The sequence below is a fragment of the Loxodonta africana genome, chromosome 4 (genome assembly GCF_030014295.1).
Source record: "Loxodonta africana isolate mLoxAfr1 chromosome 4, mLoxAfr1.hap2, whole genome shotgun sequence".
NCBI classification, from domain to species: Eukaryota; Metazoa; Chordata; class Mammalia; order Proboscidea; family Elephantidae; genus Loxodonta; species Loxodonta africana.
Genome location: NC_087345.1, coordinates 173701729 through 173721150, shown reverse-complemented (window position 1 = coordinate 173721150; position 19422 = coordinate 173701729). Strand labels below are relative to the sequence as shown.

Sequence of the window (19422 nt, the reverse complement as noted above, 5' to 3'; positions counted from 1 at the left end):
TCAGCCTTGGGCTGAGGTTGATCTCGAGTCTCCCCTCTCCCTCTGAAGTTAGACGAGGTCTGGCACCGTTAAGCCATCATTTTTACACTCTGAAAAATGGGAAAGGGGTCAGAGAAAGCATTTTGGAAGAAGTAATATCTGAGATTAATTCCTGTTTACCTTTCAAAATATACCAGAGAGCATGGGGTGGTAAAAAAGTAAGTATATTTCAGGTAGAGGGAAGGAAAGTATATTCGAAGGCATAGAAACAGGAAACAGCTGTAGATACAAGAATCTACAGGTAGAAGGCAGAAGGAGGGAGGTAGTCAGAGGACAGTGGAAGAAGTAACAGCGCAGGATCATAAATCAGGGCCTTGTATACCATGCTGAGGATCTTGGTTTTTATCCAGTGAGACAACAAAGAGCCAGGGAAGGGATTTAACTGGGAGAATCACTGATTCAGACTTTAAATTTTTATTTTGTTGTTGTTGTTAACAATATACATGGCAAAACATACACTAATTCGTTTCTCCATGTGCAATTTAGTGACAATGGTTACATTCCTCAAGTTGTGCAACCATTCTCACCCTGCTTTTCTGAGTTGTTCTCCATTAACATAAACTCACTGCCTCCTGAGGTTCCTATCTAATCTTACAGTTGCTGTTGTTAATCTGATCCCACGTAGATAGCTCTTAAAGCAGCGTAACACTCGAGGCAGACCTTTTTTACCATAGACTTTTTTTTAAGGATCATTTTGGCAGCATCCCGGATGACAGAAGAGTAGGGAGAGATTACAGGGAAGGAAAGCAAATTAGCAGCCTAGTGTAAGGGTTCAAGTGAGAAGGGAGAATCCTAATGCAATAGAAATAGAAATGGAGAGGAAAGGACTGATTTGTAAGATAGTCAGGATGTAGAATTGACAGATTTGGTGACTGTCAAGCAACAGAATAGAAGGGTAACCCTAAGTTTTAACTTGTGAGCTCAGTGTGTTGGCAGTAGCACTACCAAGATAAGGGAATGAGAAGGAAGAAAAGACTAGATGGGAGATGAAAGGAATTCAACTTTGGATACAAGCAGTTTGTGAGTCCTGTGGGATTTACAGGTAGAGAAGTTGCACAAACAACTACATATACATATTTGGAGCTCAGTCTAGTTCAGGGCAAGAGAGAAAGATTTTGAAAACATCAGCAGATAGGTGGTAGCTAATACGAACAGAGTTGGGTCAAACTTGGTAGGCAGGAGGTACTGAGTGCAGAGAAGCTGACTAAGGACAAAGTCCTGGGTAATACCAAAGATAGAGAGGCTCTAAGAGCTAAGAATGGAATCAGAGATGAGAAAATAAGAAAAGACTGTACAGTAATATAGAAAATAATAATAGTCACATAAAAAGAGTAAAATAATAAGCAACATACTTCAGATAAGTCAACAATATCAAATACCGTGAGGCCGAAAAAGAAGTGAGAAACGTTCATGGATTTGGAGGCCGCTGGAGACCTTTGCCAACACAGTTTCAGTGGAGCAGTACGGGTGGAACCCTTACTGTGATGAGCCAAGAACCTGGAGACTACGAAAGAGACTAGTGTATCAAAATGATAACATTATGGCCCTTAATGAACTAAAGATAAATGGTAGATTTAAACAAATTCTCTTATGTAAAGATAAAAATCATGGAACATGAAAAAGAACTGGTACCATGCTAAGCTCGTTAAAACCACATAGAAGGAAGAGGCCACAGAGGTAATGTGCACATTCTGCTTAACTACAGTCACTGTCCTCAGGCATCTTTCTCTGAAACTCGTCTTAGTGAATTAAAAATGTGTCAAGGACATGAAAAATCTTGGACACACTGACTAGGCACAAGGCAACTGCTCTCCATTTAAAAAAGTATAAAACCAAGATTTGTGTTCCTCTACAATCCTGAGCTTTGGTTTTTCAGTTAAGTCCTAAACATTCAAACACCTTTAGAAATTCAAATCTAAATTCTCATACTGAATTTTGCTGAATTAGGATCATTTTTGCCTCTTCCAAATCACTCAAGCCTACCTCAGGCACGTTTGTAGATGAAGATCAAAACAGGGTACGAACAAAAATTAATCTGAATTGGAACACAGGCCTAAATGCTAAAACTACAGCAGGAACAAAAAGCATACAGCTTACAAGAATAAAATGATAAATTAAACTTCTTCAAAATCTAAAACTTTTTCACTTCAAAGATACCATTAATAAAATTAAAAGGCAAGCTACCGGTTAGAAAAAAGATATTTATGTTATATCCAACAAAGAACCTGGATCCATCAGAATATATAAAGAACTCTTACAATCGGTAATACAGAGACAAGCAATCCAATAAAAATGGACAAATATCTGAACAGAGATTTCACAAAAGAAAATACACAAATGGCCATCAATAAATGTTCAACATCATTAGTCATCAGGGAAATTCAAATTAAGACCGAAATGACACTATCATGCACCTACTTGAATGCCTAAAATAAAAAAGATGGACAACACCAAATGTTTGCAAGGATGTGGCGCAACTAAAATTTTCATACAATTGCTGGCAGAAATATAAAATATTACAAGCACTTTGGAAAACCGCTTGGTAGTTTCTTACAAAGGTAAACACATACTTAAAAAATTGACTCAGCAATTCTACCTCTAGAGAAATGCAAACATATATCCACACAAAAATTTCTGTGAATGTTCATAGCAGCTTCGTTCATTATAGTTAAGAACCAGAAACAATGCAAATATCAAGTGGTGAACAAATAAACAAACTGTGGAATATTCACGCAATGGAATACTACTCAGCAATAAAAAGGAATGAATTACTGATACATGAATCCATGATCTACGGATGAATCTCACAACACTATGCTTGGCAAAAGAGGCAGACACAAAAGTGTACACAACATATGATTCCATTTATATGAAACTCTAGAAAAGATAAATCTAATGTCTAGTAACCAAAGGCAGATCATCAGTGGCTTGGGGCCAGGGGAGGGCACATTAACTAGAATGAGGTATAAGGGAACTTTTGGGGGTAACAGAAATGCTCTATATCTTAATTGTGGTGGTGGTTACATAAATGTTCAAATGTATCAAAACTCATCAAAATGTACAGGCACAATGGTACTTTTACTGTATGTAAATTTTACTTCCAAGTTTATTAAAAACAACACCACCACAACAGGGAACAGTTTTAACTTTTTTCTTACCACTGCCCTGATCGAACCACAGGAACACAGTAAGACAACCATCTTCTTAAAGAGTATTCCAAGCCAAATGATGTATGAAAAGCTGCAGACTCCATACTGGTTAGGCCATTCAAATATAAAATACAGAGCTTAGTTTCCTTGGTCTTGGGTTCTTTCAGTTATGCAACAGAATAACACCAGCGCATTATCCTTGAAGTCCATGTCAATAGTATACATAACAGTGTTATTATGGTGAAGGCTCTTTCAATATAATGGCCCTTAAGGAGATTCCAAGACAAAAAACCAAGACAGCCAGCCTTAAACTAGAAGTCCTAACACAAACAGCTTTGTTGAAGGCCAGAACAACTAAGCAAAGCTTAAGATCAAAACTACAGAAACAATGGATTTTATAATATCCTGTTAGATGACAGTTACATCAGAGTAAATATCGGACAAGAGGATTAGATTTGGCCAAGGTAACACTGCTAGTAAATCACCAGATCAACTAGTCTCTTAACCACTGTTTTCTCTTAAGAAATGCTATACTCAAAAGGTGAACTCCAGATACACTGTTGTTGTTGTTAGGTAGTCAGTTGTTTTTCGACTCATAGCAACTCCATGTGACAGAGTAGAACTGACCCATAGGGCTTTCTTGGCTGTAATCTTTACGAAAGCAGATCATTGGGGTCTTTCTCCCGTAGAGCCGCTGAGTGGGTTCAAACTTCCAGGTGGGTTCGAACCGCCAACTTTTCGGTTAGCAGCCAAGAGTTTAACTGTTTGTGCCACCAGAGTTCCTTCCAGATACGTGAAAGACCTGAATATGAAAGGTAAAACTATAAAAATAGGAGAAAATATGCAAAAATATTTTTGATTTCTTACTATTTACAAACTCAAAAATTTGATATATCTGAATGCATTAAAATTAAGGATTCCTGTACCACAGTCAAAGTTAACAGAAAATTAACACATTGGGGAAAATATCTGTGCTGTCTAAAATCACCAAAGGATCACTATTTCAAATATACAAGGAATTCTGGAAAATCAACAAGAAAAAAATGGAAACGTAATAAAAAAATGAACAAAGAGTATGAATGGGTCACATAAGGAATAGGAAAACCAAATGTCCATGAAGAGTAAGAAGAAATGATCAACTTCCCTGGTAACCAGAGAAACATAACTTAAAGCAATCATGAGACTCTATTTAACAACTGTCAAATTAGCAAAAGGTTGGATGTTGTACAATACCAAAGACTGGCAAAATGTGAGAAAACGTGAACTGGTACACATTGCTGGTGAGGGTAAAAATCAGCATAGCCATTTTAGAAATAATCTTGCAGCAGTTCATGATATTAAATACACAACTAGCCCATAACTCAGCAATACCACTCCTGCATATATGTCCCTAGAAAAATTCTTCCACTGCCATTAAGGACATGTACCAGTTACCAGTTGCCATCAAGCTGGTTTTGACTCATGTTGACCCCGTGTGGCAGAGTAGAGCTCCACCCCATAGGGTATTCAATGGCTGATTTTTCTAAAGTAGGTCACCAGGCCTTTCTTCCTAGGTGCCTCTGGGTGAACTCAAACTGCCAACCTTTCAGTTAGCAGCCAAGGGCCATCTGCACCACATGTAGGAGGACATTTATTACAGAACTATTTGTATCCAAGAACTGGTGAAAACCTGGGTATTCATCATTACGGGAAAGGGTAAGTAATCTACTTTAGCTATAACCCATGAAATACAGGACACAGATGCAACGAACCAAATGTACATACAGCAAAATGAACAGATCTCAAACAACACTAAATAAAATATACAGCAGAACAGCAGTCATGTAAATGCAAAACACACAATCAGCTACATAGTTTTACAAGGATGTATACATAACCAAGAACATAGGTAGAACACATCAGATTGGGGGCAAGTGAGGGCTGGAAGCGTTAGAGTGAATGGGAGCTGAGATTGGGCATGAAGGAAAAAATAATAATCCAAAAAGAGATGACCCATGTATAGACTGATAATGATAATATGCCTCTTAATGGTGCCCTGGTAGCACAGTGATTAAGAGCTCAGGCTGCTAACCAAAAGGTCGGCAGTTCAAATCCACCAGCCGCTCCCTGGAAATCCTATGGGGCAGTTCTACTCTGTCCTATAGGGTCACTGTGAGTCAGAATCGACTCAATGGCTTGGTTTTTAACTAAGTAATACTAACCTAACTCTACATCTGAAATGTCTTAAGTGATACAGTTATATGAACTACTAAATTTGGCAAATTTATGCACATGGATTAAAAAATCCCTTTTCTGTGATGATTGTAGTGAGTATTCTACATATTTTGGTTTTAACTATAAGAAATTTGAAAAGTTAATTCACAACACCTGTTATTTCTTGTTATCATCATAGATAAATGTGCTCAAAATGGTTCAATAAGAGGAACACTGAATTAGGAACCTGAAAAGCTGTGGCACAGGACCAAGCAATGTTTTCCTTATGTTATACATAAAACCACCATGAGTTGGAGCCAACTTCATGACAACTAACAATAGTCCAAGGAAACTAGTAATATGCACTTGGGAAAGTCATTTCACCTTTTTGAATCTGTTTCCTTAATCTGCAAATAAGATTTTGGACGATTCTCCCAAATCCCTTCAGCTGTAAAATTATTTCATTTTATGTTATTAACATTTATTCATATAAAATTATTTTCTCTCTCCTCAAACTAATCCACCCCCACCCCTAGAAAAAAGCAAAAACCAAGAGCATCGAAAGAGGTTTAGAAAAGCGATGTAGCAACAGGAGTACACAGAAACTTAGTTTTAGGGTAGACATAAGAAAACATTAAAGAGAGAGTGATTTTCACAGTCTTTTTAGGTATCCAAGGCAGAGCAAGGTTAACTTGAGCCCAGATTAAGGCAGAGATGCTAGAATCACCATCCAACCTACCGTTAATAATATGTATAGGTACTTATTAAGTAGATATCAATATTCATAAACTATAGCTATAAAATGATATTTTAGAAATGTTTCAATTTCACGTTTTCTGACTAGTGACAAATATTAATGTAACAATAAAGCCTACACTTGAAATTATGTCCCTAAGTAGATTTGGTTTAAAAATATTGACTATTAAAAAAAAAAATTCTTTTTTTAATGAAAAGTACAGATAATAAGAAAAATCTATTCCTCAATGGATTTTACTATGTACTATTCCACATCATTATTTCTGTCTGGTATCATTACCTCTCTGCAAAACACGTGTTCCAGTTTCTTCTGAAATTCAATTTGAAGACCCTAAATTTCAGTTTACTTGTATCATTTTAAAAAATGATACTGGAAAAGATGATCTTAAAAGTTTCTTCCACATACAAAAATTTATGATAATCAACAAACTAGTCACATTCTGAGCAGTGTCTGCTTAACAAAGAAAAAGCAAGCATTCTGTTAGAACTGTGAATTAAATGAATACAAAGGTCTTAAGAATAAAGGAAATTAGAATATATTGTAGGCTGGTGACCATGAATAATAATGGCGTCACATTTTATTTGAAAACTTTAAAATAGAATGTTTAGAATATTTTCAAATAGAACACAGAGGACTTTCAATATCCTTAGTTCTCATGTTTATTATTGTATTCTATCATCATGTGCAGACTTATCTCCCATTCACATTTATTTTAAGTATGAGTGGGTGGGGAAGGGAGTTGAGAGGTCACAAAACATCAGTTACTAATAATCGCAGCACAGACGCAGTTGTTACTACAAAAAAAGTTGGTGAGTTTTTCCCAGGGTGCCACACTATGTCTTATACCAGCAGCTGTAGCTTATACTTTGAAGATCATCTATCAAGTCTCAATAAATATTATTGATCATAAGAAGGAATGTGTATTTGGACAGATATATGCAATCTCTCTGTATATACAGAATGTGTATTAAATAACAAGCAGCTGTTTGAAGAAATAATTTGTAGGGAATGAAAAAATAATCTAATAAAGTTTCACAAACAGAAGTAAACACTTGAACTAAGCTTTTTTGCTCTTCCTTTTAGAATCTTCCAATTTACCTAAAACCTAAATGATATATTCCAAAGAATGTTTTAACAAAATTAATGAAGTGAGTTCTATATATTAAGGTAAAATATTAAGACAAATTTTACTATTTGAGAGTTATTTTGTTACTTAAGTAGTATATCATACTGCCATATTTTCAAGCAACCCAATTTCATGTTAACAAATAGTGTAACTCACCTCCATCAAAGTTAAAATCCAGAGATACTCATACCATATCGCAATTTTCTATTTATTAAGTAAAACTGATGTCCTAAAATTGCTTCCTGTAGGAATACAATACTCAAAACACTATTTCATTCAAAGGAAGTAATCATTTTCCATCCCAACAGTAAAAAAAGGGAAGACCCTCAACGAGATGGATTGACACAGTGGCTGCAACAATGGGCTCAAGCATAACGACTGTAAGGATGGTGCAGGACTGGGCAGTGTTTCATTCTGTTGCACAGAGGGTCGCTACAAGTCGGAACTGACTTGAAGACACCTAACAACAACAACATATTAATACCTATAACTGGGGTATTTACAAAACTTTTTCCACTGTGTGTGTATCAATTAGGTTTTATTTTATATGTTTACAGTATGCCTAGTCCAATGATTATTTAGCTGGTGATATGTACATAACATTTGGAAACCCTGGTGGCATCGTGGTTAAAAGCTACAGCTGCTAATCAAAAGGTCCGCAGTTCAAATCCACCAGGTGCTCCTTGGAAACCCCATGGGGCAGTTCTACTCTGTTCTTTAGGGTTGCTACGAGTTGAAATTGACTCAACGGCAAAGGGTTTGGTTTCTGGTTTGGTTTATGTATAACATCTAGCCTTTTAAAAAGTATTAAAAAAAATATTTTATCACATTTTCTTATCAGGGCATTTTTCTTGTCTGAATTTTTTTAATTTTCTTTCAATGGCACACTTTTATCTCTATTACAAATAAACAACATATATTTCCCCATAACTTAGAGATCATGCTGCAAAGATTAAGAAATCTTTTTCAATCCTAAACTCTACTTCTACAATTGCAAGTCCTCTAACCCCTCATTGTACTTTTGCACGCTAATGTATATCTTCTTCCAACACCTGCATGACTTTTCTTCTCCACCACTGCAACTCAATACAGGACCAATAAGCAACATCGTGATAAACGAAGATAAAGTAGTGAAGTTGTCAAGGATTTCATTTTACTTGGATCCACAATCAACGCCCATGGAAGCAGTAGTCAAGAAATGAAACAATGTATTGCATTGGGCAAATCTGCTGCAAAAGACCTCTTTAAAGTGTTAAAAAGCAAAAAATGTCACTTGGAGGACTAAGACGCGCCTGATCCCAGCCATGGTGTTTTCAATTGCCTCATAGACATGCAAAAGCTTAACCATGAATAAGGAAGAATGAAGAAGAACTGATGTCTTTGAATTATGGTGTTGGCAAAGAATACTGAATATACTATGAACTGCCAGAAGAACAAAAAATCTGTGTTGGAAGAAGTACAGCCAGAATGCTCCTTAGAGGCGAGGATGGTGAGACTTTCTCTCATATACTTTGGACATATTATAAGGAGGGACCAGTCCCTGGAGAACGACTTCATGCTTGGTAAGGCAGAAGATAAGTGAAAAAGAGGAAGACTCTCAACAAGGTAGACTGATATAGTGGCTGCAACAATGGGCTCAAACATAAGGATTGTGAGGGTGGCGAAGGACTGGGCAGTGTTTTGTTCTGTGGTACACAGGGTCACTATGAGTCGGAACCAATTCTATGGCACCTAACAACAACAACAGTTAAGAGTAGCTAACAATACAATTCCACATGACACTACATCTATGTTTACATCTGGCTGTAATCACACGTTTAAAAGTGATTTATACACAGGAAAGCAAAAAGCAGAAAAAGTAACAATAATAATAAAAACGCAACTATGAAAGTAATTGTGCTGTTATTTTTAAAATATCATTCCCAATTCAATAGAAGTTTTTTTTAATCCCATGCTTCAAAGTTACTAAAATTGCAAACATAGGAAGGCATGGGATTTAAAAAATAGCAGGGACTAGAGAAAGGAAGAAAAAAGTATTAACCAAATATTTCACGTTTTTATATCAGGATCGACTTAAATGATTGGTATTTTCCATTTATATGATACTTTTAAGTTTTGCTCCATGCTACAGCTTTGTGGTAAAGCTCCTCAGCTCATAAAAAATAAGTAAATCACACTTATTCACTACTAGGCTCTCAGGAATTAGGAGAACACCAAATTCCAGAAACACCTATCAGGAAATCTAAAACTAGCTATATATACACACACACACGCATACATATATACATATACATGCAGTGCCATCAAGTCATATACATATACGTATATATATTTGAAGACCCATGACTCCTTAAAATGAGAAATTTACACAGGCTTACGAGATTAGTTTAGGTAATTCCTACTTAATTCAAGAGAAGGAGTATGACTATTGCATTATGGTACTGGTGTTGCTGCATTTATAGAAACACCATTAAAAATAATTAGGGAAATAAATACTTCTAACATTTCACTTAAATGAAAGGCTTCCAAAAGTTTACAGCTGTATTAACACAATTATATGTACACAAACCAAAGAGGCAGAACCAAATACATTAAATCTTACCTAAAAAAAAAAAATTTTTTTTTAATTATTTACATATAAGTTATATCAATTGGCAGTTCGTTTGAAAATTAATATTATTTGAATACAACCACAAAATAATTAAACTAAAGAGATTTTTCCACTGCCTTGAAAACCTCAAAACAAACCTATGTGCCTTAGTTTACAACTGGTAAATTTAAAATTTATATACCACCTGACTCCTGAGTAACAAGGTGGGGTAAGGAAGGACCATTAGTAGGAAAGAAACGTGAAGGGGAAGTAAAAGATAAAACTTAAATATCACAAATATCTGAGTGACTGACAGCTGGTTAACACCTTGTTTAGTAGTTGTCTGGCAACCCATCTATGCTTCAAGTCCACAGAAGTTATGGAAAAATAATTACATGGTATTATCAATTAACAATTTTACTTATCACATTTAAATATTTACATTTTTTAATGTCAAAAATATATTTCTGGTGCTCCCACTATGAATAAAAAAAGGGGATATTAAAAAGTAAACAGGCAAAATAAATATGGGCCAATCATTAAATTTTCTTCCCTAAACCTAACAACACTAAAAAAAAAAAACAACTTTTTTTAAAAAAAGCAGTAAAACAACTGATCTAAAGTAGCAAGACTGAATAAAAAGCAATTTCAAATTCAAGGTTTAAAAAGCGTAAGTTTATAAAGTTGTTTGAGATAAAACATTCCTCTTTCTAGTCTTACCAGGCTAGAAAATGCTTATGCTTAATTTACCCAAGGCTAGTTTTAAATAGCAATAAAACTCAGAATTACACTGAAGGTCCCAATCAGCACAAGACATGGACCTGTGGTACTACTGTACCAACAGTCACTTTTGTTAGCATCCTCTACTGGTGGTTTCCAAAGACAGCAGGGAGAATGGTGCTAATGACAGAAAGATATGTACCTGCCATTCCATCTAAAGCAAATTAATCAGCATGTAAGTCATTAGTAACTAGAGTACATTTCTCAAAAAAATAAGAAAACCACAGAGAGTAAAAGCAGAAAATGAAAAAAGAGAGAGTTTTTAAATACAAGAAAGCATCAAATTATATACAATAAAAATCAATTTAAGCAACTGAATGCCACTCTTTTATAGATAATATCATTACCATAAAGTTACCGCATAAGCTTTGGTGCTTTGACCAAACCTTGCTCTACTGGTTTACTCATGTCAGGTTATATTACTTGATACTCCCATTAATACTCTACCCTGCAGATATATTCCAGTAAGGAAGTTAAAATATTTTACTGGAGGCTTAGCATAAAATCTGCATTTCTTATTCCAAAATGAACAAAAATGTTATTTACATATAAATATCAGTATAAAGTATCTCCACGAATATCTTACTGTACACATCACTTATGCCTTCATTAAAAAGATCTAAGGATTAACATTTTCCAGGAAATCCTCTCAAATAAACACCTGCAACTTAAACATGATTGCGTTGCTAAGAAATATTAACCACTACCTATTCTGAGGTTTCACAACGCAATGGCATATAACTTCATTTTTAATTTGCAAAATATAAGGCTAAATCAAATAACATCGCTAAAATCGTCAGCAATGGATGAATGCATTTGAGAACAAAAAGAAAATACAAGGATAAAGCCAAAAATGACAAAAATGGAAGATACCTGTATAGTACAGTACTATCTTAAACACCTTTTGTTTTCTGAGTAATGCGTACTGCAGACAAGACGTTTTGTGCTAAACAGCTCCCAAATCTGTTTTTCTAATATTAAACACAAAGGAAAAACACTGACAGCAAGCGTGGTAAATAAATCCCTCCCTTGAGAATGAAAGCAGCAGACAGGAGGGGGCTGACATACATGCAGGAGAAAACTAAACACCATCTTTTTTCTACCTGCACAAGTTGCCATTTGCTGCAGCGATCAAGAGCCTCTTTTTCCTGTTGATTTCAAGAACCTTTCAGGACAGCTTTTCTCCCTTAAGTCATCTGTTGATATGCCTTATGAGTGTAATATTCATATCACGGGATCTTTAGGAGAAAAATCCATTCTTCCCTGTTCAGGTAAACATGTTTACAGCAGCTGCACAGACGCTGGGTGGTTCAGACTCACATGTCACACACATGTCGTCAGCAACAAGAAAAGCCCCTTTCTCTGGCGATCAACATTTTAAATAAGGTAAAAAGCCAACAGCCCTTTCCAAACCAACTTACCTTTCATAAAGCCACATCAGCAACAGCGGCAACAGCGGCAACAGCTCGATATAGAACACACACTATTTGACGCTAAAACAGGAAATTAAAAATGCAACAGCCTAGGCACCGCTCCTTGCTGTAACAAGTCATCGCTCCACAATGAAGATACCAAATATACCTTTAAATCACAACTAATAGAGGTCTTTAAAACGTAAATGTTTATTTAAATAACAAATTCATTAAAGCAGTGATTTTAATGTCGGCTCAAATATATTAAATATAGGTTTACGATTGGAAGGAAACATCTTGGAGCAGCTTAAAATCTTCGTATCTGCTTCTAGACAGGAAATCCCACACAAAATCTAAAATTGCCAGGAAAGGTTACAAAACCTCGCGTTTCGCATCCCAGAGGGGAGGGAGAAAAAGAGCAGGCGCGAGGGCTGGGGGTGGGGGGTGGGAGCGCGAGAGAGTTTTTACTTAAACACATATTTCCTTATTTTCTCGACGATACAGCGATTCCGTTTCCCATTATATGAGCATTAATTTCCCCACTCTTAAACTCGCTTTAATAATAACGCTGGAACCAGAATAAGCCCCTCTGTCCGAAATGTAAGCGTAATGCCTTATATAGACTCGGCGGCAGCCGGCAGGCAGGGCAGAGGCCCGCGGGCCGTTACCGCCCATTATTATACAAACAGGTACAGAGGCGGCGACCGGAGCTGGGGGCACCTCACCCCAGGCGCTCTCCGCCGCCCCCGAGCTGAAAAGTCGCGTCCCTCTCGCCAGAAGAACTATCCAGACAATAAAAATCAGCAGACATTTCGCTGCTGAACAAGTGGCAGAGAAAGGACAGAATCACCACCGAGATAAGCAGAAATACAATCAACTTACAACGTCTCTCCAAACTGGAAAAGGCGACTGTGCAACAGCCACATGTTTGGGGCTCTCTCTCTCTTTTTTTTTAACTCTCGCTCCAGGCAGAGGGGGTGTGTGTTTCCCCGACAAATCAGCACAAATCAATAAACACTGCAGCTGCAGCAAGAGCAGCAGAAACGTACGTCTGTCGGTCCGTCTGCTCCCTCCCCCACTCTTCCTTTCCACCCGAGACCGAGAGCGCCATCCAAGGTCTATTATCCGGCTTCAGTGCTCAGTGCGTCCGGCCCAGGTAACAACTTCCCCCAAAAACCGAAAGAGAAAAAAGAGAGGCGTACGCACAAAACCCCATCCCAGCGCGGAGAATAAGTCCTCACTGGGGTGGGGGGATCTGTCTGTGGTGCTTCCCTGTCTCGAAGACCAGGTAACAACAACTCCACAAACACACCCCGGTGCCAAGCTAGCCGCCATCCAGAGGTTTCCCAGGAAGCAGCAAGTAGGTGCCCGTTCCTGCCCCATCTCCCTCTCCCGCCCCTATCACCTCCCCACAAAATGTGGACATCCTGGGTCTTGGGAAACCCAGCTTCTCACTCGCGGGGCTCAGCGCGGAGCCCCTAGTCCGGGCCGCTCCCGCGCAGGGGTGCCACAGGGCAGGGTGGCAGGGAGGTGCGGGGGGAGGAGGGGCGATTAGGGACCCGCGTCTCCCGCGCCTCTAATCCGTATTCCGCGAGCGCGCCGCGCCCGGGTCACAACTTTACCGCCGCCGGCCGAGCCGGGTCCGCCGCGGCGCGCACAGCCTGGCGCCCGCGCACACACGCGCACACGGACACACACACGCGCCCGCGGGCAGCGAGAAACTCGCGCGAGCACCAGCGGCCGCCCCGTCCCGCGCCCCGCGCCGCGCCCCGTAGCCCGCCGGGCGCCCTGGCAGTCCGACCGGAGCCGCAGGGCCCGAGCGACGGCCACTGACGGGGCCGCAGGGCGAGGAAGCCACTTTCCACGGTCAGCGCCGGGAACAAGTTTGTTCTCGGCTCCCGGGGGCCTCTGCGCTGAGGGAGAATACCGCTGAGGGGGGCTGGGAAGGAGGGGGAAGAGGGGAGGCGCTGAGGGGGAAAAGAGTGGGGAAAAGTGCGAAAAGAAGCAACAGCCGCTCCACCCGGGACCAGAAAAGTGCCCCGCCGCCTCCCGGCCGCCCTCCCTGCCGCTGGGGATGCGGCGGCGGCGGCGGCGGCTAACGGTCCAGGGAGGAGGCAGGGGCGGCAGGAGCCGCTAGGCGGAGAGAGACCAGGTAAGAGACATAACGGTTCAGGGAGAGCGAGCAGCCGCGGCGCGGCTCCGGCAGCGGCGGCAGCGGAGGGGGGCAGAGAGCACTACTTTCTACTTTCCCACTCCACTTTGCCCGTCCCTGCCCCGGCCGCCCCCAGCCCTGCTCGCCCCCCTCACCCCCGGGTCGCCCCGGCTGCCCGGCTCCCCCTGACTCCGCCGCTCCCCGGTCCCCTCCGCCACTCACCGTTATTGCGCCGCGGGTTCGCCTGCTTTCTGCGCTTACACCTGGGGCCATCCGCCATGATCCTCTCGCTTGTGTCTAAATGCTCGAGTCACCTCCTCCCCCTCCCTCCCCCTTCCCCCCACCCCTCCGCCTCCACCCCTCCCCCCTCCCCACCGCACCTGGTTTACGACACTCGCGGTTTTACGACATCACCTTCCTTACACCTAGGGGCGCTCGCTCTACGGCCGGAACCTTGTTGCTAGGGAGAGGACGGTTTGCGGCAACCGTAGACGCTGCTGAGTTTGAATTGAGGCAAGAGAGAAAAGTTTTCCTCAGGTGTTGTCGAATGGCGGGGACGAGGGGGGAGGTTGGGTCGCAGGCTGTCAGAATGAGAAAGGTAAAGTGGGGGGCTCAGTGGCTCTCTCCCTCTGAGCTGGCCACACCCGTCACGGCTGGTGGGGCACGTACGCGTCTGGCTAATTCTCCTCCGGACCCTGTACCCTCAGATCTGCTCCTAGGAGTGTCCTGAGTAACCTGTCCTCCCTCTTCCTGAAGGTTAGCCTCCGCACCCACGCCCTGCTGGTCTCCTCCGCGCACCCCGGGCCAATAAAGAACTGTACGCGGGAAGTTCCCATGATTAGTTCAAGGGCAGGTTCGGGAAACGATGAGGGACGGATTTGGGAAGCTCAGCCTCTGACGGTGAGGACTCGCAGCGTCACCAGAAAGGCTACCTGACCCTGCAGCTCAGACTCCTTTCCCTGACATGGACACACGGTTTTCCCCCCAGCGAACCGGGATGGGAAGTGACTTCAGTTAGACTGAACTTCGCCTGGACCGAAAGAGAGGCAAGAAGTTCCGCTTGCAAGCAAGCTTGGCAGTAAAGCGGAATGAGTAATACCCACACGGCCCCAGTCTCACTTCCTCATCCTTACCAGGCTCTCACCTGCTGTCACCTCGGCCTCCCCCGCCCACTCGCCTCTCTCGGTCCTCCTCCCTGCTTTCCCCTCAGGGTAGACTGAGGGATTGCAGGCGTCAAGTTTAGTTAGGTATTATCATACCGTGATTCACTACCCAAATGGGAAGTTATCACTACTTAGGGCCTTAAGTTAAGAAACACTGACAAAAATGGTTTGTGAGACTAAGAGATTGCTAATCTTCTATTAAAGCCTAAACTTTGTACAAGTTTGGGATTTCTGAAAGATCTTATGGATAACATGAGGAATACAAACAAAATCTTTACAGATTCAATAGGATTTAGCTTTCCTCTTTTTTTCCCCTCCCCCTTTCAAATGAGGAAATGTTTTTGGGATCAACTTTATGAAATAAGCAAGCTGAGATTTGAAATACTATGGTTACAAATGGTTACAAATGTTAGTTATAAATAGTAAATCACCTAGGGCAGTACTGGCACTTAGTAGGTGGTCAATAAATTATACCTGTAATTTTTGCCATACCTAAAAAAATTTTTTTTATGGAAGAATTCTCGATTATGTTAAAATTAACATTTAGACATCCTGCCGAGTTTTAGAAGATTCATTAATAACCTCTTCAACGCTTTCAAGAAATAAATTTATAGCTAACGTCTGGAAATTTAAAATTAGAAAGTTGAATCCTGAAAATAGATGAAAATTTTCTTTCCCACATTTGCTTTGACATTTTGAGAAGTGAATGCATTATTTATTGGTGCATGAAATGTGACTGTAAATATTATCTTACTATATGTACCTACTCTCATCACCAGCCTTGAAATTAGATCATTATTCTTAATGATCATTCTAAGTACAGGCAATCTTTGCTTTGCCTAATAACATATTACCTAAAATTCATGCATGTTGAAATGGTGTCCTTGTTTTGCACAATTCAGTGGTAATTTTTACTCGTCTTTTAAGAAATACATAGTGTTCTTCAAATACCTTCTGAATCAGGTCATAGCCTTTCACCACCAATTTTCTACTGCATACTTTTTTTTAACGCTGTCTTAATTTCTGCTCAGAAAGAAAAATATTTTCTAACTCTAGCACACATTTTACCTACCCTTAAACTTATGAAGTATCACGCATGCTATTTTCTCTTCACCTCTACTAAACTTCCTTCTGTGTTCATCCTCACCTTGAAATCATAAAGAGACAACATGGATGGGCAGTAAGAGTGGAAGTCATTTTTCTCCCTTTAGTGATTACTGGCATAGTTATTTTGGGCCAAACTTCATGTAGTTAGGTACTTTTTTTTTTTTACTTGTTAATTTCTGTGCCTTCCAACACCTAGCAGAGCACTTAGGCACATAAACCAAACCCACTGCCGTCTAGTCAATTCCGACTCATAGTGACCCTATAGAACAGAGCAGAACTGCCCTGTAGAGTTTCCAAGGAGTGCCTGGCAGATTCGAACTGCTGACCTCTTGGTTAGCAGCTGTAGCACTTAACCACTAAGCCACCAGGGTTTCCACTTAGACACATAAAAAATAAATATTTCTTAAGTAAATTAACATTGTTGATATTTTCAGAGGCCATTCTTGGCTATAAAAGTGGGAGTTGTGTATCTGCCTTTCATCCCATTAGTTCTTAGGAATAGTTGAAATCCTGGGTGTGAAAGTTGTTTACTGTCATTTATATCCTGCCTTATTTCCAAACTAATTACTCTTGATTTTAGTTTCTCCATAATAATTTTCTCCAAATGATTAACTCTGCAATATTCTTGATACCCAAATATTTTAATACAAAATCTGAATTTTATAAAATCCTCTGGTAATTATATAATAAATTGAGTAGTTTATTAGTGCACTTCATTTACTGTGATGTTTGTAACATTATTGAAATCTAAACTGGAAAGAAGCAGACAAAAGTAATCTTAATAAGTTGCTGCTGTAAACCTGATGCATGGGTGATGGTTGCTTATCTCTTAAATATAACTTAAGAATTGGAAAAACTAGAATCAACTTAGAAAAGGAACAAATTTATTAAGATTTGAGTTTATCTAAATGAAACTGCGAGAGGTACTGGTAAGAGTTTAACATGTGTCCTGCATTGTTGATTTTTAATAATTTCAGTACCATCATACAATATATACTTAATATATACCATATTTAATAGGAGTCAATGAAATGTTAATGTGTGGAGCTTTATAGCTACAGATATATACTGTAATATACTGGTTTTCGAACTCTACCCCAAAAAAGTACTGGTATTGCGTGTGCTGAAGGAGAAATAATATGCCAAAAATAAATTTCTCTAATCTTTTCCAAATTTACAGGAAAAAATATAAACAGGTAGAATATTTTCAATATTGAGTTTTTTCTATTAATTTTTCATAAATTCTATGTGCTTGCTATTTGCTCTCCATATAAGAATCATACATAAAACTAGGATAAATTTTGACAAAGTTATTTTAAGTTTAAAATGTTGATATATCTCTGTGTTCCATACTGAATATATGCTTTCTACGTACCTCACTTCCCGAACACATCTGAGAAGTGTAGTTTTGATTCTGTGATCTTCCTCAAAATAATTGGTTATAGTTCATGCAAGAATAAGTTTGAGCCGCTCCTCAATTCAATATGTAATTTTAATCACAGAGCTTTGAAGAAAAGGAATAAATTTAATACATGTTAATCCTTCAAAGTATGAGTCAGAATTGACTCGACAGCATGCTTTTGGTGGTTTTTTTGTGTGTGTGTGTGTGTGTGCGTGAAAGCTATTCCATGGCCTAATAGTGACTCTGAATATGTGATTCACAATGGGACAAACATGGCAATGGTCATTTTACTGCTGCAGCCACTGAGTCAGGAAGGAAACATGACTCTGCGGTGATCCAGAGCCAGCGGTAGTCCTCAGGACCCACACCAACTTTTCTCATAAAGCCTCCGGGACATGGTAATAGGGACAAATATTTTTCCCAAACCTACATGTGATTTTGAATTTACACAATGGCAATGTGCTTGGGCTTGGTTTTGGTTACATGTGATTTTATTACATGTCACACCAGCACCGCAAAATGGTTTTCCCTCTCTGGGGAATAAGGCTCCTGTTTTTAATAGAAGTCAATGCAAAGCTAATGTGTGGAGCGAGCTTTTATGGGGGGAGGGGCATTTTTCAGGAACCTGTCTAACATAGAGAGATATAGATGTAACTATATAGCGATGTTTATAAGATGACAGTGAATATTCAAAAGTAAAACTAATCTTTTCCATAAAATCACAGTAATTAAAACGGATTCCTTTCAAAGGTTGCCTCCACAGAAGATACCGTTTCTATTATTGGTATTACTTATAAACATGAATAAAATTTTTTTCTTAAACTCGTAAGTGTGTTGCTGTTGTTAGGTGTCGTCAAGTCGGTTTCAACTCATAGCTACCCTATGTATAACAAAATGAAACACTGCCCGGTCCTGCGCCATCCTCACAATCGTTGTTAATGCTTGAGCCCATTGTTGCAGCTGCTGTGTCAATCCATCTTTTTGAGGGTCTTACTCTGTTTTGTTGACCCTGTAGCCTACCAAGCACAATGTCTTCCAGGAACTGGTCCCTTCTGATTACGTGTTCAAAGTGTTTGAGATCAAGTCTTGCCATCCTTGCTTCTAATGAACATTCTGGCTGTACTTCTTCCAAGTATAGGTAGGTAATTTTTACTAGGGAAAGAACAACATGTGCATATTTGGAATTAGAGTGAATTTTAAGTATTGACCATGATATTAGGGGTCTAATATCTGGTTTCTACTGCTTTTTTTCCCATTTGTCTCCATATATTTCTTTGCTATGGCATGTTGACTTTTAGCAGTTAACCAGCTCTGTTACAGAGTATGTCTATTTCTTTGACCTCCTGTCCTGGCCTGCTGTATTCTACAGACCCTCAGTTACAGTAACCGCCGCTGTTCAACCTTTGGAGTATATGTGTTTAAAATATTTACTGTCAGTAACAGGTTTTCCCTATCCTACCATTGTGCTAAACTCAAGTGAAAAAGTTGGCAATAAGAAATAGTCTACACGATTATCTCCACAATATACGATACCTGGTCAGACCATTCTCAT

The 19422-nt window shown here is 39.5% G+C and overlaps 1 protein-coding gene and 1 long non-coding RNA gene across 3 annotated transcripts in view; one reads left to right on the top strand and one right to left on the bottom strand.

Annotated features, from left to right (window-relative positions):
* Positions 1-14509, bottom strand: part of ZEB1 (zinc finger E-box binding homeobox 1) — a 225937-nt gene extending 211428 nt beyond the window's left edge. Inside the window, exon 1 of the mRNA XM_064285047.1 lies at positions 14421-14509. Coding sequence (XP_064141117.1) covers positions 14421-14478 — 58 coding nt within the window. The 5' untranslated portion in view covers positions 14479-14509. The remainder of the gene's footprint in view (positions 1-14420) is intronic.
* Positions 12490-19422, top strand: part of LOC111750844 (uncharacterized) — a 98837-nt gene continuing 91904 nt past the window's right edge. For both annotated transcript variants that reach the window (XR_010321971.1, XR_002785881.2), the window contains exon 1: positions 12490-13406. This is a non-coding gene — a long non-coding RNA (uncharacterized LOC111750844). The remainder of the gene's footprint in view (positions 13407-19422) is intronic.